Here is a 26,468-nt window from a genome sequence, read left to right as displayed (position 1 = left end):
TGGAGATTTTTCAGCATTCCCAAGCATTTTTCGGCATCTCCAGGGATTTTCCAGCATCCCCGGGGATTTTTCAACATCCCCAAGGATTTTGCTACATCCTCCGGGATTTCTGGGCATCCCCAAGGAATTTTTTGCTTCCTCAGGGATTTGTTTAGAATCCCTGGGGATTTTTTTTTTTTTTTTTGGCTTCCCCGGGGATTTTTTTGGCTTCCCAGGAGATTTTTTGGCTTCCGCAGGAGTTTGTTTTTTTTTAGCATCCCCAGGAGGTTTTTTTTTTTTTCAGCATCCCTGGTGATTTCGGGGCAGGAGCCGCCCCGGTTCCCCACTCACCGCTTCCCGGCGCCTCCGTTCCTGCTCCCGCTTCCTGGCCATCTCCCGCTGATCCAACATGGATTGGGAGGATTGGGGCTGCGAGCTCTGGGCTTGGGGTGCCGCCGCCGACACTTGCTGCTGCTGCTGCTGCTGCTGCTGCTGTTGCTGCTGCTGCTGCTGCTGCTGCTGCTCCTGGCGCCGCCGCACCTCCTCGTGCACCCGGCGCGCCTGCTCCATGGCGTCCTCGTCCTCCCGGCTCCTGCCAAAAAACGCCGGGAGATGCCATCAGGCGCTAGGCACCTCGTACGATGTCCCCCCGGCGAGGGCAGGTTTGTCCCCCGCTGCGGTGGCACCGACGTGGGGCGAACACCGTAACAGCCGGGGGATGGGCATCTCCGAGCACCCGGGCGGGTTTTGGTGCACCGCGGCACGGCGTGGCGGGGGATGAGAGCCGCCGGTGTGGGTTTGTGCCACGAGCTCAGATTGTGCCAGGAGATGGGATTGGGTTTGTGCCAAGAGATCGGATCGTGCCACGGATCAGATCAGTGCAGGTCATGCCACGAGATCGGATCAGATTCGTGCCACGAGATCGGATTCGTTCCACGCGACTGGATTCATGCCACAAGATCGGATCAGCTTTGCGCCATGAGATTGGATCGTGCCACAGACTCGACCGGATTTGTGCCATGAGATTGGATCGTGCCATGGGTTGGATCAGATTTGTGCCACGAGATCGGATCAGTTCTAGGCCACGAGATTGGATTCGTGCCAGGAGATCGGATCATGCCACAGACCGGATCAGATCTGTGCCGTAAGATGGGATCGTGCCACGGATCACGTCAGCTTCACGCGATGAGATCGGACCACGCCACGGATCAGATTGGCGTGGATCGTGCCGCAAGATCGGATCATGCCATGGATCGGATCGGATTCACGCCAAGAGAGCGGACCGTGCCACGGATCGGATTCGTGCCGCGAGATCAGATCATGCCGCGGACCAGCGCAGACCGCGCCACGAGAGCGCGGCAGCTGGCTTCACCAGGCACACATCTCCCCACGCCCCTGGCCAAGGTGAGGACACCCCAAAACGGCTTCACTGGGGTGGGGGTGATGGTGACAGTGGTGATTTGTGGTGGTGGTGGTGATTGTGGTGATGGTGGTGATTGTGGTGGTGATGGTGGTCATTGTGGTGATGGTGGTGGTGGTTGTGGTGGTGAGGGTGGTGGTGATGGTGGTGATGGTGGTGGTGATTGTGGTGATGGTGGTGATTGTGGTGATGGTGGTGGTGGTTGTGGTGGTGAGGGTGGTGGTGATTGTGGTGATTGTGGTGATTGTGGTGGTGGTGATTGTGGTGATGGTGGTGATTGTGGTGATGGTGGTGATTGTGGTGATGGTGGTGATGGTGATGGTGGTTGTGGTGGTGAGGGTGGTGGTGATTGTGGTGATTGTGGTGGTGATTGTGGTGATGGTGGTGGTGATGGTGGTTGTGGTGGTGAGAGTGGTGGTGATGGTGGTGGTGATTGTGGTGATGGCGGTGGTGATTGTGGTGATGGTGGTGATTGTGGTGATGGTGGTGGTGGTTGTGGTGGTGAGGGTGGTGGTGATTGTGGTGATGGTGGTGGTGATTGTGGTGATGGTGGTGGTGATGGTGGTGGTGGTTGTGGTGGTGAGAGTGGTGGTGATGGTGGTGGTGATTGTGGTGGTGGTGATGGTGGTGGTGGTTGTGGTGGTGAGGGTGGTGGTGGTGGTGGTCTCACCTCATCCTCTCCTGCTCCCGCCTCAGCCGCTCCTTCTCCCTTTCCACCTGCTCCGCCTGAGCCTTCAGCGCCTTCTCCCGCTCCTCCTTCTCCCGCGCCGCCCTCTTGAACTGCTCGAAGCTGTCGCTGGAGGACTTTGCCGTGGAGGACGGAGTGGTGGGATGTTTCTGGACCAAGCTCGCCCAGGAACCCATGTTCTTGATTTTCAGGTCCTACGGAGAGAAGGACGGGTGGGTTAGGAAGAGCCGCACCAGGGACGGGAAGCTGATCCGCCGAACGCCCATCCCGCTGCGGCCGAAAAGCCGTTGCCCATCACCGCGTCACCCATGGAAACCCCTTGCGGTTCCCCGGGGCCAGAGGGTGCCGGAGGAGGTGGTGGACCCACATCGGGCAGGAGGACCCACATCTCCTCCCCCAAAACCCAAGCGGGTGGCTCTGACGCCTTCCCGGGAATGCCAGGAGCGGGACCAGCTCCTCACGTTTTCCACGCATGCTTAGAACCACCGACTCGCAGGATGGTCTGGGGTGGAAGGGACCTTTCAAGGTCATCTACTCCAACCCCCTGCCATGAGCAGGGCCATCTTGACCGAGCTCAGGTCGCTCAGAACCCCGTCCAACCTGACCTTGAATGCGTCCAGGGATATGAATCTTGGATCTGACCTTGAATGGGGCATCGACCACCTCTCTGGGCAACCTGGGCCAGTGTCTCACCACCCTCCCCACCTTCCCTAGGTCCAATCTAAACCCAGTTTAAAACCATTGCCCCTTGTCCTACAGGTCTCGGTCAAAAGTCCTACAGGTCTTGGTCAAAAGTCTCTCCCTCTTTCTTATAAGCCCCTTTTATATATGGAAAGGCCACAAGAAGGTCTCCCTGGAACCTTCTCCAGGCTGAAGAACCCCAACTCTCTCAGCTTGTCCTCACAGGAGAGGTGCTCCAGCTCTTCGATCGTTTTGGTGGCCTCACAGGTCCGTGTCCTCGTCCTGAGGACCCCCAGAGCTGGATGCAGAACTCCAGGTGGGGTCTCAGGAGAGCAGAAGGGGAACATCACCTCCCTCGACCTGCTGGCCACGCTTCTTCTGATGCAGCCCGGGACACGGTTGGCTTTCTGGGCTGCGAGCGCGCGTTGCCGGCTCACGTCCAGCTTTCCATCCACCAACACCCTCAAGTCCTTCTCCGTGGGGCTGCTCTCCATCCCCAACTTATATTGACACCGACCCAAGGTGCAGGACCTCGCGCTTGGCCTTGTAGAACCTCATGAGGTTCTCATGAGCTCATTTCTGGAGCTTCTCCAGGTCCCTCTGGATGGCAACCTGTCCCTCAGCTTGGTGGGGGTCCCATCTCCACCTCTCCAACCTCCATCAGGCGCTTTCCACCTCCAAATGGGAAATCTGGAGGTGGAAACCACCAAATCTTGGCCGTACACCAAAGATTCAGGCGACCAACAAAGTCCTGCTTCATTTTGGGAGGTTTAATTCTGAATTTTGGGAGGATTTTCCACAGTTTTGGCCAGGAGACGTTACCTTTTTGGGGGCGACGGGTGTTTTCGGCTCCTGTTTCTGCCGATCTTTCTCCTGCACGCCCGGCGGCGGGGGGTTTTGCTCCGGGGGTCTGATGACGGGTCGTCCCCCCTCCATGGGTTTCATTTCCGTCCCTAAAAACCAGCAGCTCCCGTCAGCGGACCCCAGGAGCCCCACGGTGAGGGGGAACCACCCAGGGGTGATGGGGGTCTCCACTGCCGAAATGGGGGGTGTGATGGGGTCTCAGCCACCAAAATAAGGGGTGATGGGGTCTCAGCCACCAAAATAAGGGGTGATGGGGTCTCCACCATTGAAACTGGGGGGTTGATGGAGTCTCAGCTACCAAAATGAGGGGTGATGGGGTCTCCACCACCAAAATAGGGGGTGATGGGGTCTCAGCCACCAAAATGGGGGGTGATGGGGTCTCAGCCACCAAAATAGGGGGTGATGGGGTCTCAGCCACCAAAATGGCAGGGGGACATCTGAACCAGCGTGTCCCCGGACTCACGTTGCGGAATGTGCGCAGGCGGTTTGATGCTCTCCGGGTGTTTTGGCGGATCTTGCCGCAACGGGGGACTGAAGGTCTCGTTACGGATGACGGGCGAATGCATCTTCTCCTCCTTCACCACCATGGGTTGAGATTGGACGACGGAGGCGGCTCTCATCTCCTGCCACGGAAAAAAAAGGGTGAAGAAACGTTCGGTGATGCCCTTCCCTCATCCCCACGTCCCCAGTTTCCCGATGCAAACCGCTGGCCCCTTGGCTTTCGGCGCTTGTTCCCAAGCCGGTGGTGGGAAGATGATGGTCCCCGTTGGTCGGGACCCCCGCGGTTGGGTGCTCTGCTATCCTTTTTACCTGTTTTTTTGGCTGGATAGTTTGTTGAGGTGGCGACTGGTGGACCAAACCCTGGAACTGCGGCATCTGTGGGGAATGCATCATGAGAGGGGAAGGGGCTTCCCTCAAGTGACCTGGGAACAGTTTGGCATCAATCAGTTAACCGTCGTCACCACCGGTACGCCAAACATCACCCGAAAAAGCCGGTCGGCGCACGCCATCACCCCGTAGGACAATCCCTCTTCCCGGCTGAAGTGTGGTGGCCCTGGGATGTCCCCAACGGACCCCAGCCACCTCCTCCCAGCCGGCACCTCCAAAATTCGGCGCTGCCGTGAGCGAATGCCAGGGAGCAGAAGATGCTCCAAGGCTGCGCAGTGGCTTGTCCTGCCTTGGTGATGCCCATTTGTGGTGTCCCCCCACAATTCGATCCCTTCTGCTTGTTCTCCTGGTGCTCCATCAATATTCCTGGCTGTAAAACCTCTCCCCCAGGACACCTGAGCACCGACACTGCCCTGCCCGCACTTCTCCCTGCCTGCACCTCTCCCTGCCCAGAGCCGTGGAGGCAGGACACGTTGGCTCCACGAGCAACGGGAGGTTTTCAGGAGCCTGAAGGCTCCACCTCAGGCGTCACGTCCAAGCTTGCCGTCTCGGGCGTCACATCCAAGCTGCTCTGCGGGCAGGAGAAGCAGCTCCAAGTGCTGCGGGCCCTCACCTGGCTCCACCCCTTCAAACCCGTGGATTCTGTTCTACCTACACCCACGGGAATGACTTCAGGAACAAAGATCCAACGGGCCACAACCCAAGGAACCACACGGCCGAGCAAAAGCAGGAGCGAGACCTCCCCGAACCGCAGAGGTTTTATGGGTGCCCAGTCTTGAAAGCACAACGTTGCTGGAGTTACCCCAGCTGGAGATGTTCTCCATTGGGAATGTCGGTGGTGGCACCACCGAGCCCGTGGCTGTCATGGAGATCTGGGATCTCTCAAGCCAACCTTGAAGGCTGAGCCCCATGGCCACGTTATCCCAGTTCCTTTCTCCAATTTCTGGGACGGCTGGACGTCACCGCACCGGGTTTGCCCCCAGATCATCCCTTCTCCTTCGCCTGGCAGCCAGGCAGCTGCGTTATCGGAGGCCATGCTCTGAAAAATGCTGGGAAACCCCCGTGGGGCATCCACAGCCCTGACCTCCTCTAAGAGCGGGGAGCAGAACCCCTGCCTCCTCAAGAGAGACCACCCAATGCTGGCACCCAGCTGGGACGGCGATGAACACAAGGCCGGCGCTCTCCGACATCAGAGCTGCACCGAGACTCAAAAACTTGAGCACCGTGAGGTCTTCAAAGATTTGAGAACCTTGAGATTCTCAAAAACTTGAGATTCTCAAGATTCTCAAAGATTTGAGAGCTTTGAAATCCTCAAAAATCCTGAGTTCCTCAAAAACTTGAGATCGAGTTCCTCAAAAACTTGTGATCCTCAGAATCCTCAAAAATGAGGTCCTTGAGTTCCTCAAAAACTTGAGATCCTCGAGTTCCTCAAAAACTTGTGACCATCAAGATGCTCAAAGATTTGAGAGCCTTGAAATCCTCAAAAATGAGGTCCTTGAGTTCCTCAAAAACTTGAGATCCTCGAGTTCCTCAAAGACTTGAGATCCCCCAGTTCCTCAAAAAAACGAGATCCTCGTTGATCAAAAATGAGGTCCTTGAATTCCTCAAGAACTTAAGTCTTTGAGTTCCTCAAAGATTTGAGAATCTCGAGATCCACAAATACTTGAGATCCTCAAGATACTAAAAAATGAGATCCTCCAGATCCTCAAAAATTTGAGATCCTCATTCCTCAAAAATTTGAGATCCTCAAGATCCTCAAAAGCTTGAGATCCTCGAGTTCCTCAAAGATCTGAGAAGGTCGAGATCCTCAAAAATGAGATCCTTAAGGTCCTCAAACACTTCAGATCCTCAAAAACTTGAGCTCCTCGAGATCTGAGATGGAAAGAGGCCTCGCCGGGCGGTTACGTCAGGCTCCGGCTAACCAGGGCTTCCTCCACACCCACCATCGTCTACAGACGGGTGCTGGCGGACCTCGAAGGACGCGTGGAAATGGCCCCACCGCCCCGTACCCCCTCCTCATCACGCAATGCAACTTGGCTCAAGCCGTAGACTCAACTGCCATCCCCGACTCCCGCTCACCGGTCGAGTAGGGATCAGGCTTATGGTGCCGCGGCGACGGGTGATGCTGGATGACCTGCTGCGGTTTGGCCGGCTGCGGCGGCGGGGGCGGCGGGGGCGGTTGCGGGGGCGGATGTTGCTGCGGCGGCGGTTGGGGTTGGGGGATGTGGGATGGGAAGGGCATGGGTTGCATGTGCATGGGCCGCGGCGGCGGCTGGTGCTGCAGCTGCTGCACCGCGGGGTGAGCCGGCGGCTGCAGGGGCGGCTGCGGTTGCGACTGGACCTTCACTGAAGGGAGAAGAGGAGTCTGCGGCTGCACTTTTTGCAGCTGCTGAAGGTAGAGCTGCATCTGGCTGGTGCTCAGAGGCAGGTTGTGGTGCGGCGGAGGAGGTTCTTCGTCCTCCAGCAGGACCTGGGGAGGTTGGGGCAGAGGTGGTTGAGGAAGCATGGGTTGCTGGCTGATGGCCGGCGAGACGGCCGGTGGACGCGAAGGCTTCGGGGGTAGCGCCGCGGCTCGGTTACTGGGTCTCGAGGGCTGCTGAGGCAGAGCGTTGTGCAAAGCTGGGGAGAAAGGGAAGGACATGGTGGCACCGCGGACATCAGGAGCGGAGAACCTCCCCTTGCCCACCCACCGCTCCTCCATCCCGGTCGTCTTCCAGGAGGAAGAAAAACCCACCCAACGCCATCCTCCTCCTCCCAGCTTGAGGAAGAACCACGCGTTGGGCTTGTCCCACGAAGCCAGGCTCACCTGGAGGAGACACCACGGCATGCTGGTTGAGGTGGGGAGGAGTGCTGTGCTCGGGTGGCTGGGGGAGATGGGGCGGCATCTCCGGTTGAGGAAGATGCATGATGGGTTGGGTGAAATGCGTCATGGTGTCGAACATATTCCCCGGCAGCGGGTGCTCCAGGACGGGGACTTGCGCGGGGACGAAAGGCGGAGGAGAAGACTTCATCGGCGGAGGAGCTTGTTGAGGGACAGGCGGCGGCGGGGGTGGCGGTGGGGGCTGCTGGGGCGGTAATGGCTGCGGCGGTAAGGGCTGCGGCAGCGGAGGGGGCGGAGGGGGCTGCTGCGGTTGCGGCGGCGGAGGAGGCTGCGGTGGCGGCGGTTGCTGCTGCACCGGTTGATGGTGGTGATGGTGATGCTGAGGGAGGAAAAAAAACCACCGGTGAGTTACCAAAACACCTTCTCGGTCACCAAAACGCCCTCCTGTTCACTGAAATGCCCTCCTGGTCGCCAAAACACATTTCTGGTCGCTGAAATGCCTTCCTGGTCACCAAAACGCCCTCCTGGTCACTGAAACGCCCTCCCAGTTACCAAAACACCTTCCCGGTCCCAAAAATGCCCTCCTGGTCACCGAAATGCCCTCATGGTCACCAAAACACCTTCCCAGTTACCGAAATGGCTTCCCGGTGTCCTTTCAACCATAGCCCTCAAACTGGGGCTGGCTCGGCACAGCTTCCAAGCAAACCAAAAGCCTCTTTGGCCAAGCAAGGGGCTGGTATCAACCCAGCCAAGCTTGCCGGCAACGGTCCTGCCGGCATTCCTGGCGCTCCCAAACCTCCCCGGGGATTCAATCCCAACTCAAGCGAGATGCGAAGGACGCTCCGTCTCCTACCTTTTTTTGCTCTCGCCCCGAATGCCCTTTTTTCTTCAATTTCGGTGCCATTTCTGCCAAAAAAAAAAAGGGGAACAGAGCAAACGTTAGTACCCCAGAGGTGCCACTCTACCCCATCGCCCGCGTAAAAACCCAACGGCACCGATTCGGTACCAACAACGGCAAAGGAGAAGGTTTTAGGCATCGATCAAGCTGGATTTCCCCAGGGACCTCTTGCCCGGAGACTCGGGGTTTTCACCGCCATGCTGTTGCAAAAAGGAGGAGAAAATCATAGCAAAAAGGAGAAGAAAATGAAGGCGAAGAACCCCGGTCTCCTTCCACCGGCGTCTTCACGGTGGAGAGGGACCCAATGGCCAAGAAAACCATTGCTCAACCAGACTCAGCTATTCCAGGAATGCCGCCTTGCTCCGAAGGGAGAGATAAGGAGCGAGAGACTTGGCAGGAGGAATAAAAAAAATAAGATATCAAATATCCCGGCTACGCAAACAGCAATTTTCCATCCCCCTTTCCTCCTAAATCCGTGGCGGGTTTGGGTTTGCTGGCTTCCCGCGGGATGATCTCTCACGCCTCCTCCCCTCCGGAGATATTTTTAAAGCATCGTCATCGCAAACAACTGGCTGGAGTTTGGGTCCAGGGCGACGATTTCCCAGGATTTCCTCCATAAACCATGCCAAGAAACAGCAAATTAACAAAAATACATCATCCAAGATCGCTTATCCAGCCCCAAAAATCCCTCGGCGGCGGGATTTTTGCCTTTATTTGGCGCGGTGTTTGGATGTGCCCGACGAAACGCGACGTGGGATAAAACCCACACGGTGATGATTTGGGCGGGGGGGGGGGGATGGTGGGAGAAAAGCTCCCGCTGCCGGGCGAGCATCTCACAAACGGGATTTTCCCTTAAATCCCTCCAGAAATTAAATTAATTTCTTAAGTTTACTCCTTCATCTCTGTTTTTTTTAATTATAAGGCAGCACCGGTGACCAGTATCGGCACCGGAGTGTGCCCAGATGCCTGGCGATGGGCTGTACCGGTCCGGCGGTGCCGTTTTGCAGATTTTAAGGCTGAAGTAGATAAAAAAGCAGGTTTTTGGGGGAAAAAAACCCCAACCATAAAATGGTTGGGAAGGGGAGAAGGGAACAATCTCAGCGCTGGGTGCTGTGGAGACACTCAGCTCCTATTAATCCGCCCGCAAATGTCTGGTTTTAAATTTAAGAAGTATTTGGTTTTGAGGCGGAAAAGGCTTTTTGAGACCATGGTTGACGATTCCTGACGTTACAGCCGGGATCCGGCAGATCCACGGATAACGGAAGAGCGGGAGAGGGGAAGAGGAAGGTCGCAGGGGATGCCGGCATCCAGGGACGCGGTGAAGCGCGTGGTGGGGGTTAAAATGCCGCCGGGGAGCCGGGGTGTTGGGGAGAGGAGAGGTGGGATTCCTCGGAGCATCGTGATGCCGGGCTTGGGTGGGCATGGATCTGGATGGACGTCCATGGCTCCCAGTGGGCATCTACGGCTCTGGACGGGTGTCCGTGGGTCGGGATGGGCATCTGCGGATCCCGATGGGCATCCACGGCTCCAGACGGGCGTTTGCAGCTCTGGGTGGGCATCCACAGCTCAAGATGGGTGCCCACTGATCCAGATGGGCATCCATGGCTCCTGATGGGTGGCCATGGCTCTGGATGGGTGTCCGTGGATCCCGCTCGGCACCCACGGCTCCAGATGGGCACCCACGGATCCAGATGGGTGTCCATGGACCCAGATCGGCATCTGCAGCTCCGGATGGGCATCCACAGCTCTAGATGGATGTCCATGGATCCTGATTGGTGTCCACAGCTTCAGATGGGCGTCCACAGCTCCAGGTGGGCATCTATGGATCCAAACGGGCATCCATGGCTCAAGATGGGCATCCACAGCTCTAGATGGGCATCCACAGATGTGGATGGGTGGCCCGTGGCTCCAGACGGGTGCCCAGAGATCGAAATGGGCATCCACGGCTCCGGATGGATGCTGGGCATGAACGCACCTTCCAGAAAGACCAAGACCTGACATCTTCTCCCACCAAGAGGGAAAGCGCTTTGCAGGGCTTCACCGCTCATCCCACCGGTGCCAGAGAAGAAGCAGGGACAAGAAGCGGAGACAAGTTTCTCCGGCAAACGCTCCCTATGGATAAGACACATCTGGGTGCAGCTACTGGGGAGTGGAGGTGGCTGCGTGGAGCCCCCCAATTTCTGTCTCATCCTATTTAATCAGGATAAAAGCACAGAAAGAAAACCCCAAATTGGGAGAAACCCGCAGAGCGCAAGTGTCGGGTGGGAAGAGAGGAGAAAAGCCGGGGACTAAGCCAGGATCAGGAGGGATTAAGCATGGGTTCTTGAAAAAAGCCAAGTGATACGGCGGCGTCTTCACCGAGCACATCCCTGCTCCTGATTTTGGGTGGGAAGAGGAGCTGCTACAGCTCAACTGTGAGCATCGGCTGCTCCAAAACCCATTTCTTCTTCGGGGAAGATGGTCACGCTCTTCTCCATCCATCCTCTGACGTGCCAAGACCCAGCAGTTCTCCCAGGGGAGCTCTTTCGGCGTAGGTACAAGCTGAGTATCGCCACAACGAACCGAGGCAAGACCTTGGAGCAGGATGGGTGAACCCTACCACTTGAACCACCCGATCAACCGTGACCGTGGCTGAAAGCATCTGCCGGTGAACGGATGCTTTGGGAGACCCTTCACTAAGAAGACGAAGCCAACGGAGACCATGAGTGGCAAAGCCACGATGGTCCCAGGGGGATCACCTGGTGGCACTGGTGATTTCAGAGATGCAACGAGCCTGGCTAACCCCATCGAAGGATGAACCTTCTTCACCGTTGAAGACGGTTGTTGGGTTACAGTCGGTATCATGTGGTTCGGCATCTCCCCAGGGAGCAAGAGCACCAAGAAGAAGCCCCATCCCATCTCCGACCCCAACGGCATTTCACGCTGGCCAGAGATGTCTTCACCGAGAAGACAAAGCCAACGGAGACCATGAGCAGCAAAGCCACGATGGTCCCAGCAAAGCCACCCGGTGGCACTGGTGACTTTGGAGATGCCAACCCCACCGAAGGATGAAGCTTCTTCACCGTCGAAGATGGTTGTTGGGTTACAGTTGGCGTTGTGTGATTCAACATCTCTACTGGCGTCTCCCCGGGGAGCAAGAGCACCGACAAGAAGCCCCGTCCCATCTCCGACCCCGACGCCGTTTCACACTGGCCGGTTAAATCTCATCCGCGGGGCTAAAAATCACCGAGATTAAAGTAAAAGGTAATTTCCATGATGTCATTTCAAGATGTTTTTAGAGCAGAAAGGTTAAATTGGTGCATGAGGTTCCGCTCCTGCCGGCGTCCGGCAGCCACGTGTATATATTTTATTTTTCCCTAAATTCTCATCTTTTACTCCCACCCAAATTCACCCCAAATAGCAAAGCACTGACATACAGTTCACTATCATCATCATTTCCACATTATTGGTTAAAATTCCATTATACAAAAAAGTGCATTTTCCGTAGCAAGCCACTTTATTGATTTTATTATTTAAAAATAAAAATATCAAGGCTATACAATTTTTATCTTTTTTTTTTGGGGGGGGGGGGGGAGAAGCTGGTGGTTACATGGCTGTGAAAACCCGAAGCATGCAGAGAGAATATAAAAATAAACAGATTTATATAAAGTATTTGTAGCAAATCAAGGTTAAGTGGAAAAAAAAAATATCTAAATAAAAGTGGTTATGGAAACAGTTTGTTCGTAGTTAAATTCATCCCCTTTTTCCAAGTTTGGTGCATTTAGGAAAAAAATAGATCTAAAATTACAAGTTTGCTAAAAACATGCAGTTATACATTCCAATAAAATCACGATCCCACCTAATTCCCCCTGCGTCTCCCGGGAAAGTAACAAACTTATTTGGGGAAAATACTATAAATGCTAAAAGCGACTCGAGTTTAAAAAAAAAAAACACTGAAAAAGCAACTTTTTGATGTAATATTGGTTATAAACAGATTTTTTTTTATACAAAAGGGGGTCTCTATTGCAGAGCCGTGACGGGGCCTCCTGGATTTCGCGGTGGATGGGTTTTTCTTAGCGGAAAATATTCATTTTAACTAATTCTGCTCTTAAGAGAGCAGAGCGGTGGCTTCGTCCACCCTACGGACCCTGTGAATCCTCCCAAAATTGGGCACGCCGGCAACTGCGGCGCTACCAGGGGAACGACCGGGTCGGCTGTTATTCTCCAAATCCCATTAAATACACCAAAATTTGCTTAATTTGACCCAAAAGCCGCTTGACGGGGTGTTGGATGCTGCACCCAAGGAGGGGATGCTCAACCTGAAGCCCGCACAACCACTCCACCGCGGCAAAGACGCGGTGCCGCCGGCAAACCGGAACCCCGCGGCGTAACCACGAGATGCCGTACGGCACGTGGGGGTCTTATCGGTGAGACCCGTCCTTGAGCAAGACGATCGGGAAGAGTTTCTAGGGTAAAACTAAAGGGATCTGGGGTTTTCTTGGCACCGTTATCGGCACAGAGGTGCTGCCTGCGGCGGTGTAAAGCCACGCGATGCCTCGCTGCCTGTTGCCCGACTCCCTGCCTGCACGCCGGCTATCAGCCGATGATGATCTGAGTTTCTCCTAAGTCAAGATTAACCGGCACGGCCACGGTTCCTGCCTGGACCTGCCGGACCCGCGCCGTGGCACCTTGCCATGGGCGAATACGGCTAAACCAAGCCTAACAGATCTCCGTCCTCTCCTGCCAAGCCAAAAAGGTGGCGATGAGCTGGCGGAAGACTCGTGGTAGGTCACCGAGGGACTCCAAGTCCTTCCTATCGTACACCGTGGCAGAGAAACCGAGCCTAGGAACGTGGCAAAAAGGAGCCAATTTTCAAGCCAAAGGCTTGAAAAAATGAATGCTTGGGTTAAATCAATCCACCTCTCTTTCGAACTCAAAGAAAAATGGATCTAGGATTAAAACTCACTAAAATAAGCCAGCGTGTGGAGGACATGGGGTCTATCTCGGTGGCTGGGACTGAGCTTCACCAGTGCCCACGCCGCAGTGGCAGCTACAGGTACCTGTGGGTTAAACCCGGGTACCTGTGATTTAAAACGTTAATTTAAAACCAGGTGGCTGCAAATTAAACCCAGGTAACTCTGAATTAAACCTGTGTGCCTCTGAATTAAACCCAGGTACTTGTGATTTAAACCTGGGTGCCTGCGAATTAAACCCAGGTAACTTTGAATTAAATCCAGGTACCTGCGGATTAAACCCGGGTACCCACGGATTAAGCCTGGATAACTTTGAATTAAACCCGGGTACCTTTGAACTAAACCTGGGTATCCGCAAATTAAACACCAGTACCTTTGAATTAAACCCAGGTGACTGCAAATTCTAGGTACTTTTGAATTAAACTCAGGTACCTGCGAATAAAACCCAGGTACCTCCAAATTAAACGCGGGTACCTGCGATTTAAACCCAGGTAGCTCTAAATTAAGCCCGCGTACTTCTGCCTTAAACCCAGGTACCTGCGATTTAAACGCAGGTAGCTCTGCAATAAACCCAGGTAGCTCTGCAATAAACCCAGGTAGCTCTGAATTAAACCCAGGTACTTTTAAATTAATAACAAGTACCTGCGATTTAAACTCAGGTATCACCAAATTAAACCCAGGCACCCAGGAATTAAACCCGACGGATCGTCAACTCTTGAGACGCCACCAAGTCCTAGCCGACTATTAACCCAGCCTTACGTTAACGCCTCTCCTCCTAAAGACAGAACCGGTAACTCGTTAGCAGAAGCACTTAAAAGATTTGCTGAAAGCAGCTCCGCAACCCCAGAAACGGGTTTTCCAGCGTTGCTGAGCCAGCTCTAACCCCGGCTTTTAATCCTTCATAAAACCTAACAGCGCCGCTGAAGCCTTGAGCAAGCTGCAAAGCTTTTTCGTTTACGCAACGGCATAAAACGCGCAGATAAATGCAATTTTCTTTCAGGAAATTTCAGAAGAAAAGCAAAATTAGCGACCGCAAACTAACTGAGGCTCGGATTTAATTGCTAAAGTTTTCATCGCTACTATTAATTATCGCAGCTGCGTGATTTCTCCCCCCCAGCCGATCTTTCGGGGGTCCTGGGAAGCATCTCCCAAAATATCTGGCGGATAAAATAACCCCGCTCAGCCGAGCGGTGAGGATGACCAGGCAGCGCCCGTCTGGTTTGCCGTTAGGTAACCCAAAATTTGGTGCCTACCAAAAATAGGCCAGGTTTGAAGTTGCCTGAGCACCAACCAGCCCAAGCGCCGATGCTCGAAGCCGGGAGAAGCATCCGAGCGGCTCGGAGAGCTCGATCCCGGCTGTTTGCAAGCGAAAAATTCTGCCTCGATGCTTCCAGGATGGAGCTTGAGGTCATTTGCATCCACTAATTGCTAATTACAACAAGTTAAACCGGAATAACCCTCTCGATCAGCACCTCTGGTTTCTCAGAGCTCAAGGCAAAGGCTCAGTCTCATCTCCTACGCTACAAAACCAGTATTACTATTTTTTTTTCCTCCCTTTGAAGCCTCCCGTATTCAGAGTTTCGGCAGATTTTTGGCCAAACGCTCCCGATTTAATAAAATAACACGTTTAATCGCCAGCTACACGGAGGGACGGAGACATCGCATGGATTCAAGTGGGTAAAATAAAAATAATTCCGATTTTAAAAGCTCTGGATTGCGAAAAGGCGAGAGGCAGCTCATGGGAGCCACCGCTGAGCAGCAAAACCACGCTTTAAAGAGAATAAAATGGAGTTGCAATTAATTGCAATTAATTCTAGTTTATAATTTCATCGCGTCTGCGTTTGCTTATACGCGTCGGCATTAACCGCCTCGGGTTTTTTTTACAATAAACCCAAGCAAACGCAAAAATCAAGGTAAAAAAAAAAAAAAATCCACGTTATTGACGTTTCCCGCCGATTATAAAATCACAAATATCTATTGCGCAAAGTAATTCCACCGTACAGCGGCTGGGTGGGCAAATAAAAGCCCCATGAATAGAAAATTAGATCGTTAAAGATGCCAGATGGTATTAAAAATTGCAGGGCACATTTTGAAGCTTACCAGCAAATTTGAAATCTAATTCTCCGCTTAAGCCAGCGCAGGCATTGCCACGATTATCCTCCCGGAAAAAATAAATATATGAATATACAACAGCAAAACTAACCGCCCCGTCCTGCTCAGGGTCGTTAAATTAACATCATCGTAAACGCACCGCGTCAAAAATATGTCTTAAAAAGTCTCAAAAGGTCTTTTAAAAAGTCTTAAAAGGTCTTAAACAGCCTTAAAGCATCTTCAAAGGTCTTTCAAAAGGTCTTGAAACACCTTAAAAGTCTTAAACCATCCTAAAAGGTCTTTTAAAAGGTCTTAAATGTCTTAAAGCCTCCTAAAAGGTCTTTTAAAAGGTCATAAATGTCTTAAAGCTTCCTAAAAGGCCTTTTAAAAGGTCTTAAATGTCTTAAAACACCCTTAAAGGTCTTTTAAAAGGTCTTAAATGTCTTAAAGCCCCCTAAAAGGTCTTTTAAAAGGTCTTAAATGTCTTAAAGCCTCCTAAAAGGTCTTTTAAAAGGTCTTAAATATCTTAAAGCCCCCTAAAAGCTCTTTTAAAAGGTCTTAAATATCTTAAAGCCTCCTAAAAGGTCTTTTAAAAGGTCTTAAATGTCTTAAAGCCCCCTAAAAGCTCTTTTAAAAGGATATTGGGCAAATCCCTGCGGGCAAGGGTTTTCACCGTCTATTTTATCAGAAAGGGAGGGAAAAAAATGGTTTAGGAGAGCCAAAACCCCTCAGCATTGGAAATTAATTGAATAAAAGAGATTAATTCTCTTAATTAACCTCCTACCCAAAGCCTTACGGGCCAGATTCATCCGCCGATGGGGAGATCTCCGGCGTAGACCGAGGGTATCCGTGCCGGAGCCGCGTTGGTTAAGCCTTTTCCAAGCACCGGCGCGGGAGCCCAACCCGGATAACGTCGGTCTACGTTGGCCAAATGAATCCCAAATACTCACAGCCGGGATGGCAAACACCGGCAAGATGTCGGATTTGGGGAAAAGCAGCCAAAAAGAGGACAAAATCATTTAAAAACTCAAACGCAAGAGCAACCCGCGCTCCTCCGCATCCACCCAGCCGCCGTTTGGGGAGAAAGACTCAAAAAAAAAGCGTTTTCCGTGCCATCAGAGGCTGGTTTTGCCGGAGTGAGCGGCACGGAGATTGCGGCGCCTTTCTAGGTTTTAATTAGCGTTGAAACGCTAATTAACGTTTAATTAACGTTGAAACGCGAAGGGTTCGGCACCGGCGCGTCCCGAAAATTCCCACCTCGCATCCCCGCCGCCGCGCTCCGGAGGGATCCCCGAGATCATCCCTATAAATCATCCCCCGAAATACAACCTGGTCGAGGATCCTGCTATCCGGTTGAGGATCTGTCATCGGCTTTTGGGGGCGGGGGGGAAGAGAATTTTAAATAAACCACAATTTTGGGACGTTGGGGATTTGTAGCGGATGGGTTTAGCGGGTGATTTTGGTTTTTTTGTTTTTTTTTTTTTTTTTTTTTGGATGGGTTCCATTTAGAAATGGGACGCCGGGATCAAGGCTCTGGATTTGGGATGAGCTGGTGTCGGCCAAGGGTAACGCTACACGATAAGGTGTGTCGGATAAATCCGGTCGCGCCGGTTTATTTTGGTCGATGCGATCGTGAGCTTGGCAGAAATAAAGAGAAATTCGATAAAAACTCGTTTAAGAGCATAAATACGGCAGCTTTTGCCTTCCCCCATCGAGCCAGGGCAGAATTTAGCACCAAATAATGTAATTTTCCGATCGCCGAGTCACCCTGAAACGCTCCCTCAAAACCTTTCAACCTTTAAGAAAAAAAAAAACCCGATTCTATTAAAAATACATTAAAGTAGGTAAACGTGTTCACAGCTATCCGACTCCGGACTTATCCCAGACAAACACATCCCTAAAAAGCGGAGGATCGCTGGGAAGCGTTGCCAGCACCGGCTCAAAGGCGACTCCGATCAATCCTGCTTTATTTTGGGGGGTTTATTTTAATTTTTTTTGGCTTTCTACTCCTTTTTTCCGTGCCGTTTGCCCTACGCACCCACTCCAGCTATAAAAATACATCCAGATTATCTTCTGCCACGTGCATCTCCCCAGTTTCCCAACCTGCTGGAGATGCCTGAGTCTTACTGTTGACTTAAGTGCTGGGATAAGCCCAGCTTAACCTCCGGAGTCCAAGCTGAGCTAGCAGCTAGGAGGAAAAACCAGCTTTAAGTGACGGCACAAGCTTTGCTTCCCTAAAACCAAGGAGGGAACACTAGCAAGGAAAGCGTAAAAATTAAGAAGAACATGAGAACAGCTTAATTTAAGCCCAAACTACGGTGCTACGAGGGAGAAGCAGAGAGTTACGCAGAGCAGACGCCGCTCCAGCGATTTAAAATTTAATTTTAAATCCTTTTTTTCTCAAGATCTGCCCGATGCCGTAAAATAAAAAGGCTTTTACACCTAAAAGCCCGTTTCCTCCGTCTTTCGCCATCCTCTGTGGCGCGAGCGGTGCTGGCGACAACGTTTTAAACCTCTCCTTTGAGGGGAAAAATACAGCGTTTTTCTAAAAATACAAATCTAGGTCATTAACCGGACAAAGAGCTACCTTGGCGCACGCTGGTTTTTGGGCTCCCGCGCTCGCGTCCAAGTTTGGCAAGGAAAAGCTTATGAAAAATCATCGTGCCGGGCTTAAGAACTGCCAGAGACAACATCGCTACTGCCAAGTTGTCTGTGTCGAGCCCAAAACCGAGCGACGGGCGGCTGCGTATATTGGGTTTTTTTCATTATAAAGACCAAAAAATAAAATAAAATAAAATAAATTAAAAAAAAAAAAATAAAAAAAATTAAAAGACCAAGCCAGGAATGAAAACATATTTATTTATACAGAAACCAGGTCTAGGACTGAGTCGTTAAATAAGCTGCGTCTAACCTGTTTCTGAATCTTCGCTGTCGGAGGAGCTGGACTCGCTGGTGCTCTCAGACTCTGAGGAGGAGAACCCCTTCATTTTAGAGGAACCAGCAATTACATCCACTTTCTCCGCTGCAAGAAGACAACAGTACGACATCGTTAAAGGATAATTCATAACCCCGCGTCCCGCCTGGTGCTGCCTGCTCCCCCCCTGCCGACACCGGCGGCCGCCCCACGGGCCGTGCAAGACCCGCGGCGGCCAGATGTTCCTGCGGATGGGCCGAGCCCAGCTTTAAGCCTGCGTCTCTGCTTATTTCTATCGCCGATTTGAGCTGGCTGGGACGGAGCGGGGTCTCGGAGGTCTTTGGGGTGATGATTTTTTTACGGGGTGAAGAGTGACGGGGGGGTCCCCTTGCATCACCATCCAAAGCGGGATGGGGACGTATCGACGGGCGCCAGCTGGGATTTAAGCCCGTCCCAGCAGACGTCCGGCTGCACGAGCGAGGTCATTCTTTGTCCTCCTAAACCCCTCCGGCGTAGAAAGGTCTGGCTTTACCCAGCCGCTTTAGGCTGGCCTAAGACCAAGGCGGGGTCTTCTCCTCCACCCTGCTTGTGCCCAGCCAGGAGCCGGTGCTTAATCCCGCGTGGCTGCGTGCTACAGGGCTGAAAACTCCCTTTTTTTAAAAAAAAAAAAGTGCATCAACTTGCCGGTCTAAGGAGGGGGCAGGAGGTTGAGGCAGTGGAATAAAATATAAAATTGCCTTTTTTTAATAGCTTAAATGAGAATAAAACCAGGCAGCTACAGCCTAGGAGCTGCTCAAGCCACCGGCGATGTCGGACCCCTTTACTAAACCCCTAAAACCCTAAACTAAAGGCAAAAAAAAAAAAAAATCTAAATGTTTTGCTCGGGTACGGAAGGATAAAGAAACCCTCCAGGATTTGGCCGGGTTTGTTTTCCACTCGGATTTATCCCGGGAAATAATCGTTACCCCTCGGCCACGGGAAATCGCGAGATTCCCTTGAAATTCCCTTATTTCCGCCCCCGTCGCTGCCACCTTATTATAGAAATCTGTATTTTAAAATACAGTAAAAATAAAAAGGGGTAGAAAATATACATTGAAATGGAATTTATGGATATAACAAATGGATATAAAATACAGACTTAAAATAGATTTAAAACAGGTTTAAAATACATTCAAAATAGGTTTAAAAGAGATTCAAAATAGATTTAAAAGAGATTCAAAATAGATTTAAAAGAGATTCAAAATAGATTTAAAAGAGATTTAAAACAGGTTTAAAATAGGTTTAAAATAGATATAAAATAGGTTTAAAATAGATATAAAAAAGGTTTAAAATAGATATAAAAAAGGTTTAAAATAGGTTTAAAATAGATATAAAAAAGGTTTAAAATAGATTTAAACTAGATTTAAAATGTTTAAAATAGGTTTAAAATAGGTTTAAAATAGGTTTAAAACAGGTTTAAAATAGGTTTAAAATAGATATAAAAAAGGTTTAAAATAGATTTAAAATAGATTTAAAATAGGTTTAAAATAGATTCAAAATAAGGTTTAAAATAGGTTTAAAATAGGTTTAAAACAGGTTTAAAATAGATTAAAATATTAAACCAGATTGAAATAGATTAAAATAGAGCAAAATATAGTAAAATATCCATTAAAAAATAAACCCCAGGTGTATCAAACAAGGGGAAACCCCTCTCCTTCCTCCAGCAGCGGAGGCGGGAGGCGCGGGGATTCCCTCGCCCGAATCCCGCCGAGCTCCGGAGCAAATCCCCCGCGCCCGCCGCCGGGCGGTTCCAGCGGCATCCCGCGGATTCGCCCGCGCCCGCGAGCGGAGCTCCGCCGCCCCTCAGAGAGGTCGTTAACGGGTTTATGAAAAATCGCTTGCGTCAGATTGCAAGGGGCCGCTCGGAGCTTTTTGGAAAGGTATTAATCGGAATTAAACCGGCGCCTTTCAGAGGGGATACAGGAATTAGCGGCCTCCTATCGGCGCCGCCCAATTCCAGCCCCGCGGCAGGATTTCCTACCCGCGTTGCCGCGACGTTAGAGAAACAGCGGCTCTTAAATAATAAAAAATCCTCTTTTTTGGACAAATCCCTGCACCCGTCGTTTTTTCTACCCGCCTCTGCCTGGCGCCCGGGGAAGCGTCGCTGGAATAAGGAGAAAAAACCGGTTTTAAGGCTTAAAAAGTACCTTGAGGTTTCCTCTTCTTCCGTAAACACGACGTTACGTATCTCTCCAGCTCCCGTAAGGTGGATGGTTTTAAGGTCTCAAAGTCAATCTCAATCTCATCGGGATTGGAGTTTTTGAGCGAGGGTTCTCTCGACTGGATGATATGGACAACCCGGCCCAGTTTCTCACCGGGGAGTTTATTAATGTCCAGGCTCAGCTGCCTCTTCTCCTCATAGGACATGGGTTTACACTTCTCCTCCTCCTCAGACTCGTAGGCTGGAGGGGGTTTGCTGTTCTTCACCGTCACAGGCTCCTTCTTACTACTTAAGAACAAGTATAAAATGTTATTATAGAACACAGCGCCACGCCGAAAAGCAGCCGCTCGGGTCTAACCTCGTCAACGTAAGCACTAAAGCACTCTGGTTTTAATAGTTTTACTTTCCACCCCGGCAAGGAGCAGCTTCTTCTTCGGTAGCTTGAGCTTGAAGCTCAACCAGGAGGCTGGGATGCCGAAAGCTGAGCTCGGCATGCTCTCAGACACCCAAAGCTGAGCTCAAGCTGGTCTCAGACACCCAAAGCTGAGCTCAACAAGCTCTTAGACAAGAAGGCCGAGCTCAAGCTGCTGTTCGACAAGAAAGCAAAGCTCAATCTGCTCTTAGACACCCAAAGCTGAGCTCAAGCTGCTCTCAGACACCCAAAGCTGAGCTCAACAAGCTCTTAGACAAGAAGGCCAAGCTCAGCCTGATGTTAGAGACCCAAAGCTGAGCTCAAGCCGCTGTTAGACAAGAAGGCTGGGCTCAACCTGCTGTTAGACAACAAAGCTAAGCTCAACCTGCTCTTAGACACCCAAAGCTGAGCTCAACCTGCTCTTAGACACCCAAAGCTGAGCTCAACAAGCTCTTAGACAAGAAGGCTGAGCTCAACCTGCTGTTAGACAAGAAAGCAGAGCTCAATCTGCTCTTAGACAAGAAGGCTGGGCTAAAGCTGCTGTTAGACAAGAAAGCTGAGCTCAACCTGCTCTCAGACACCCAAAGCTGAGCTCAACAAGCTCTTTGACAAGAAGGCTGGGCTAAAGCTGCTGTTAGACAAGAAAGCTGAGCTCAACCTGATGTTAGACACCCAAAGCTGAGCTCAACCCACTGTTACACAAGAAGGCTGGGCTCAATCTGCTGTTAGACACCCAAAGCAGAGCTCAACTCGCTGTTGGACAAGAAGGCTGGGCTCAACCTGCTGTTAGACAAGAAAGCTGATCTCAATCTGCTCTTAGACACCCAAAGCTGAGCTCAACATGCTCTCAGACAAGAAAGCTGAGCTCAACCTGCTCTTAGACATCCAAAGCTGAGCTCAAGCTGCTCTTAGACAAGAAGGCTGAGCTCAACCTGCTGTTAAGACAAGGAGGCTGGGCTCAAGCTGCTGTTAGACAAGAAAGCTGATCTCAATCTGCTCTTAGACACCCAAAGCTGAGCTCAACATGCTCTCAGACAAGAAAGCTGAGCTCAACCTGCTCTTAGACATCCAAAGCTGAGCTCAAGCTGCTGTTAGACAAGAAGGCTGAGCTCAACCCGCTGTTAAGACAAGGAGGCTGGGCTCAAGCTGCTGTTAGACAAGAAAGCTGAGCTCAACAAGCTCTTAGACAAGAAGGCTGAGCTCAACCCACTGTTAGACAAGAAGGCTGGGCTCAAGCTGCTGTTAGACACCCAAAGCTGAGCTCAATCTGCTCTTAGACACCCAAAGCTGAGCTTAAGCTGCTGTTAGACAAGAAGGCTGGGCTCAACCTGCTGTTAGACACCCAAAGCTGAGCTCAACCTGCTGTCAGACCCCAAGGCTGAGCTACCCATCCCAATGCTCGCTCTCCCAAAGAGATGAGCGGCTCCAGGAGGTAATCCAGAAAAGCAGGAGCAGCTCCGGAGCGGAATTCCTTAGATCTGCGCTTGGACGGACCAAGGCTCAACCGACGCTGCCCGTTTCTCACCAGGAAAGTGAGAAACGTGCTGCTGCAGAGCCCGACGCCCCATACGGAGAAGTAAAACCCCGCATCCGTAAAAAAAACCAGCTACGGGGACTCCTCGCCATCACCGTCGGGGTTACCTACACTTCAAAACCGATGGAGGTCGATTTGGAGATATTTATCCCACCGTTTGCAGCAGATTCAGTCCTAACGCAGTTACTAAACGCAGTCTGGGTAGAAAATCAGCCCAGAATTAGTAAAGGATGAGGTTAATGGTGTCACAGACGGTCCATTTTCCTAAAATAATCCGCTGCCGTACCCTCCGGGGTTTATTCAAAGTCTGAACACACTAAACGCTGCGGTGAGGCCTGAGGACAGAGACAAGCTCCAAGATCTTGCTCGTTATTTCCCTCTTTCTTAATTTCACCTCATTACAGCTCAATATGCCAAACAACTCCTTTTCGCCTCGGGTTAAATACCAAGCTCCCGCCTCCCCTTCGAGCCGGCAGCTGACAAGCGGCAGAGACTCGGCTCTCGGCATCTTACCTCTTAATTTAAAACCTACAGCTTCCAAAAAAAAGGGAGAGGGAGGAAAAATTAAGAGGATTTAAGGGTTTGAGACCCCACGGGGCGACTCCACGTGAATTTTTTTTTTCCCCCCTCTCTCCCGTACTCGGCGTGTTCGCAGCAGCCACGCAGGAAAAGCATCAGCCCCAAAATCCGAAGCTGAACTCACGGTTGGGACCTGACCCTGAGCAACGCCTCGGAGGCCAGGGGCTTGCTGCAAGTCAGCCCTGGCACAGGCGTTACTCCTGCGTATAATTAAGTTAATTAGCAAAAGGGGAATACAAAAATATAAGTGCCGTGCGGTAAAACGTAAGGATTAGGTGATGGAAGAGGGCTGACCTGGAGGTACTGCTGTTGCTGTTGCTTTTCTTGGCCTTCTTGGGCAGCGGCTCCTTGGCTTTGCTCTTCTTGGTGTCTTCCAGCTCTTCCTTCTTTTTGTGCTTCTCTTTCTTCTTCTCCTTCTTGTCTTTCTCTTTTTTCTTTGGTTTGTTCTGCTGTGGCTGGGACAGGGCTGCAAGCTGTTCATGCACTGCTTTAAGCTGAGAGGCAGACACACACAAGATCAAGATACTTTTGCCCAGCACCTCCTCCTCTTCCATATTAATTAACTTTTTTTCTCTACTGCCTAACTCTTTCTTATTTTTTACTATTAATTAAGTCGGTTCTTCCAGCTTTTCATCACACCGTGATTTCTGTATATTAAAGCGCTGACCACTGCGAGAGGAAGGAGACAACCTCTCTATGGGTATCCCTCCCCGCTCAGGCAGAAGTGGGCTGCTCGCTTCGTCGGCACTCGTGATGCTTTAATTACCAGCGCTAACGATGCCGTGAATGGGGAGGGTGAGGGAGATAAGGCTACGGGGTTGGAGGACTGCTCGTTATTTCATGGCCTTCCCCCACGATGGGTAAATTCTCGCTCCAGCCCAGGCGTCCTGCCCGCTCAGGAGCCACCACCCAAGTGCAGGCAGCAAATTCCTGCCGTTGGGGACCATCTTGTGTGTCCTACCAGGAACTGGAAGGACCGTCCCGAAAAGCACCAATTCCTTCGTGTTTCACTTTAAAACGACCGATTTTGGAGCACTTTGCAGCTGATGGGGCACTATTGTACGATTAGAAAGTCTACGGCTCTGAGCAAAGTCCCCGAGGCCACCGAGTTCAAGAAGAAGGACGCGTTGGACACCCCCACTCCATCACGACGGAGGCGGTACCTGTTCCTGGAGCTCCGCTAACCGCTGAGCTCGCTCTTCCTCCGAGTCGTCCGATGAGCTGTCGCTGTCGGAGGAGCTATCGCTGCTGCTGTCGCTGGACGAAGGGGGAGCCACCTTGGTGGGAGGTGGCACCACCACGGGAGAAGAAGCTGGAATCACAGGTTCTTCTGGTTCATCCGGCATCTTGGCGAAGCGCATCTCAAACACGTCCTGAAAAGAAAGGGGAAAAATAACGCAAGGTTTGGCAGAGTAGGCTACTACAAGCCTGGCTGTGATCCCCAGGCTCTTCCCTACGGACTTGTGGTCTCTACCCGAGCAATCAACACACCGCGTGTCAAAGACAAGATAATTTCCTGAAAGCTCCAAGTCCACTCGGAATTTTGACCGTCTCCAAGATGGTTTGGGGGGAAAAATTTACCGACAAGAAGGACAAGACTCATTTAAAAGCCGCAACGTCCAGGTTCTTGAGATCTTCTACATCCTCTTCCGCAATGGATTCACGGAGAGCTCAAGGCAGAGTTGCAGCCGCAGCTCCGCTGTTGCAATCCCTTCTCCTCTTCAGCCTGCCGGGATTTTCCCAACCCACGTCCCGTCAAAACCACCTCAATTCAACCCAAACACACGTGCGAGGACGTTCCCCATTATCCTCAAGAGCGAGGGATGCAAAGCCGGTTTAATTCCAGTTATCCCAACGATGTGAAAGTCCTTTTTTCTCCTAAAGCCTGATATGAAAATCCATTTTCATTTAAACCTACGACAAGGTAGGAGTCCTTGTCTTGGGTTTAAATAACCTAGACAAACCTAAATAAGGTGGGAGAGCCTGGTTGTGCTTAGAGCCTGGCTGTATTTAAAGCCTGGCTGTGTTTAGAGCCTGGCTGTGTTTAAAGCTTGGTTGTTTTTAGAGCCTGGCTGTGTTTAAAGCTTGGTTGTTTTTAGAGCCTGGCTGTGTTTAAAGCCCAGTTGTATTTAAAGCCCGGTTGTACTTAAAGCCTGGTTGTATTTAAAGCCCGGTTGTATTTAAAGCCCGGTTGTACTTAAAGCCCAGTTGTATTTAAAGCCCGGTTGTACTTAAAGCCCGGCTGTACTTAAAGCCCGGCTGTACTTAAAGCCCGGTTGTATTTAAAGCCCGGTTGTACTTAAAGCCCAGTTGTATTTAAAGCCCAGTTGTATTTAAAGCCCGGTTGTACTTAAAGCCCGGTTGTATTTAAAGCCCGGTTGTACTTAAAGCCCGGCTGTACTTAAAGCCCGGTTGTACTTAAAGCCCGGTTGTATTTAAAGCCCGGTTGTACTTAAAGCCCGGCTGTACTTAAAGCCCGGTTGTATTTAAAGCCCGGTTGTATTTCTCGGTGCCTGTTGACTTCGTTTGAAGGAAGGGTTTGGAGCGTGTTTTCTTCGTTTCCCAGAAGAGGAACAAGTGCCCCTTGCACCCAAAAAGACATTTTTTTCCCCCAAGGTGCCACCTTGTGAAGGGCAAAGCACTCGCAGACAAAAAATACCATTTTTTTGCGCCTCCTACAAGGCAAGCCCTGAAAATGGGCTCGATTCACCTGCTTTTGGGTGTTTAGAAGTCAGGAACTTATTTCTGAGCTTAGCAACTCGCCCTGGGCTCCTTTTGGAGCCCGTACGGACACGGGCAACTCCCAGAAGATGACTCAAGCGATGGACAACCCGAAGGCGGCACAAGTGTCGGTGTCCACCTCCTCAATACCCAGTTATAAAAAAATAAAAGATAATTTCTCCTCCTGCCCGAAGGTTTGACTTTCAGTCTACAGTTACTATTTATTTTTTCTATTTTCCAAGTCCCGGCTGCGTGGCTACGACCACAAACCCACCAGACAAGCTCTGTGGTTTATTCCTCAAACCCGACGGACTGTAAATATTAACCGTGTGCACGTGCACGTTGTGATAAATCATAAGTTGTATAAATCATAAAGATTTATACGACTTATCCACAATCCTTCCGTGAGTCAAACACCCCGTGATACCAAACCGCGCTGATTTAACTCAGCGCTCGAGCGTGGGAGCGACGTTTTCCTTCCTGAAGGCTTCCAGCTCTTCTAGTTTAGGCTCATCCTGGTGATTTTAAGGACCTCTTAGGCTCTCCCCTCCCTCGACAGAGATTAATTTTCCACCTTCCTTCTTCAATGTGAGCGGGCCGGACCGTTTTTCTCCATCCTCAGCCTCCTCGTACCTTTATTCAGGGCTTGTTTTGCAGCAGCGACAGCTTTTCCGGGCGCTGGAGATGTTGCTTTGCTGCTTCCATCTGCCGGCAGAAATGCCATTGACTTCATTTACGCGCTCAGGCTCAAATTTCAGGGGAAGGAGCAGAAAATGCTGGAGGAAAAGGAGAGATTTCTGAGCTCCTCCAGCGACGGCATCGCTCG

The 26,468-nt window shown here is 51.2% G+C and overlaps 1 protein-coding gene across 6 annotated transcripts in view; it reads right to left on the bottom strand.

The window, feature by feature from the left end:
* BRD4 (bromodomain containing 4) overlaps nt 1-26,468 on the bottom strand; it is an 84,546-nt gene that overhangs the window by 4,796 nt on the left and 53,282 nt on the right. For 5 of the 6 annotated variants that reach the window (XM_072848354.1, XM_072848351.1, XM_072848349.1 and 2 more), the window contains 12 exons: nt 24,085-24,294; nt 23,216-23,415; nt 20,383-20,684; nt 18,194-18,304; nt 8,195-8,247; nt 7,327-7,720; nt 6,600-7,139; nt 4,443-4,555; nt 4,096-4,255; nt 3,591-3,721; nt 2,070-2,281; nt 331-571 (listed from right to left, as the gene is read on the bottom strand). In XM_072848354.1, coding sequence (XP_072704455.1) covers nt 331-571; nt 2,070-2,281; nt 3,591-3,721; nt 4,096-4,255; nt 4,443-4,555; nt 6,600-7,139; nt 7,327-7,720; nt 8,195-8,247; nt 18,194-18,304; nt 20,383-20,684; nt 23,216-23,415; nt 24,085-24,294 — 2,667 coding nt within the window. The remainder of the gene's footprint in view (nt 1-330; nt 572-2,069; nt 2,282-3,590; nt 3,722-4,095; nt 4,256-4,442; nt 4,556-6,599; nt 7,140-7,326; nt 7,721-8,194; nt 8,248-18,193; nt 18,305-20,382; nt 20,685-23,215; nt 23,416-24,084; nt 24,295-26,468) is intronic. The other variant, XM_072848353.1, reaches the window with a different exon arrangement.

This window comes from Ciconia boyciana, chromosome 31 (genome assembly GCF_034638445.1).
Source record: "Ciconia boyciana chromosome 31, ASM3463844v1, whole genome shotgun sequence".
In the NCBI taxonomy this organism is placed as follows: Eukaryota; Metazoa; Chordata; class Aves; order Ciconiiformes; family Ciconiidae; genus Ciconia; species Ciconia boyciana.
This window is presented reverse-complemented; position numbering and strand designations above follow the sequence as displayed.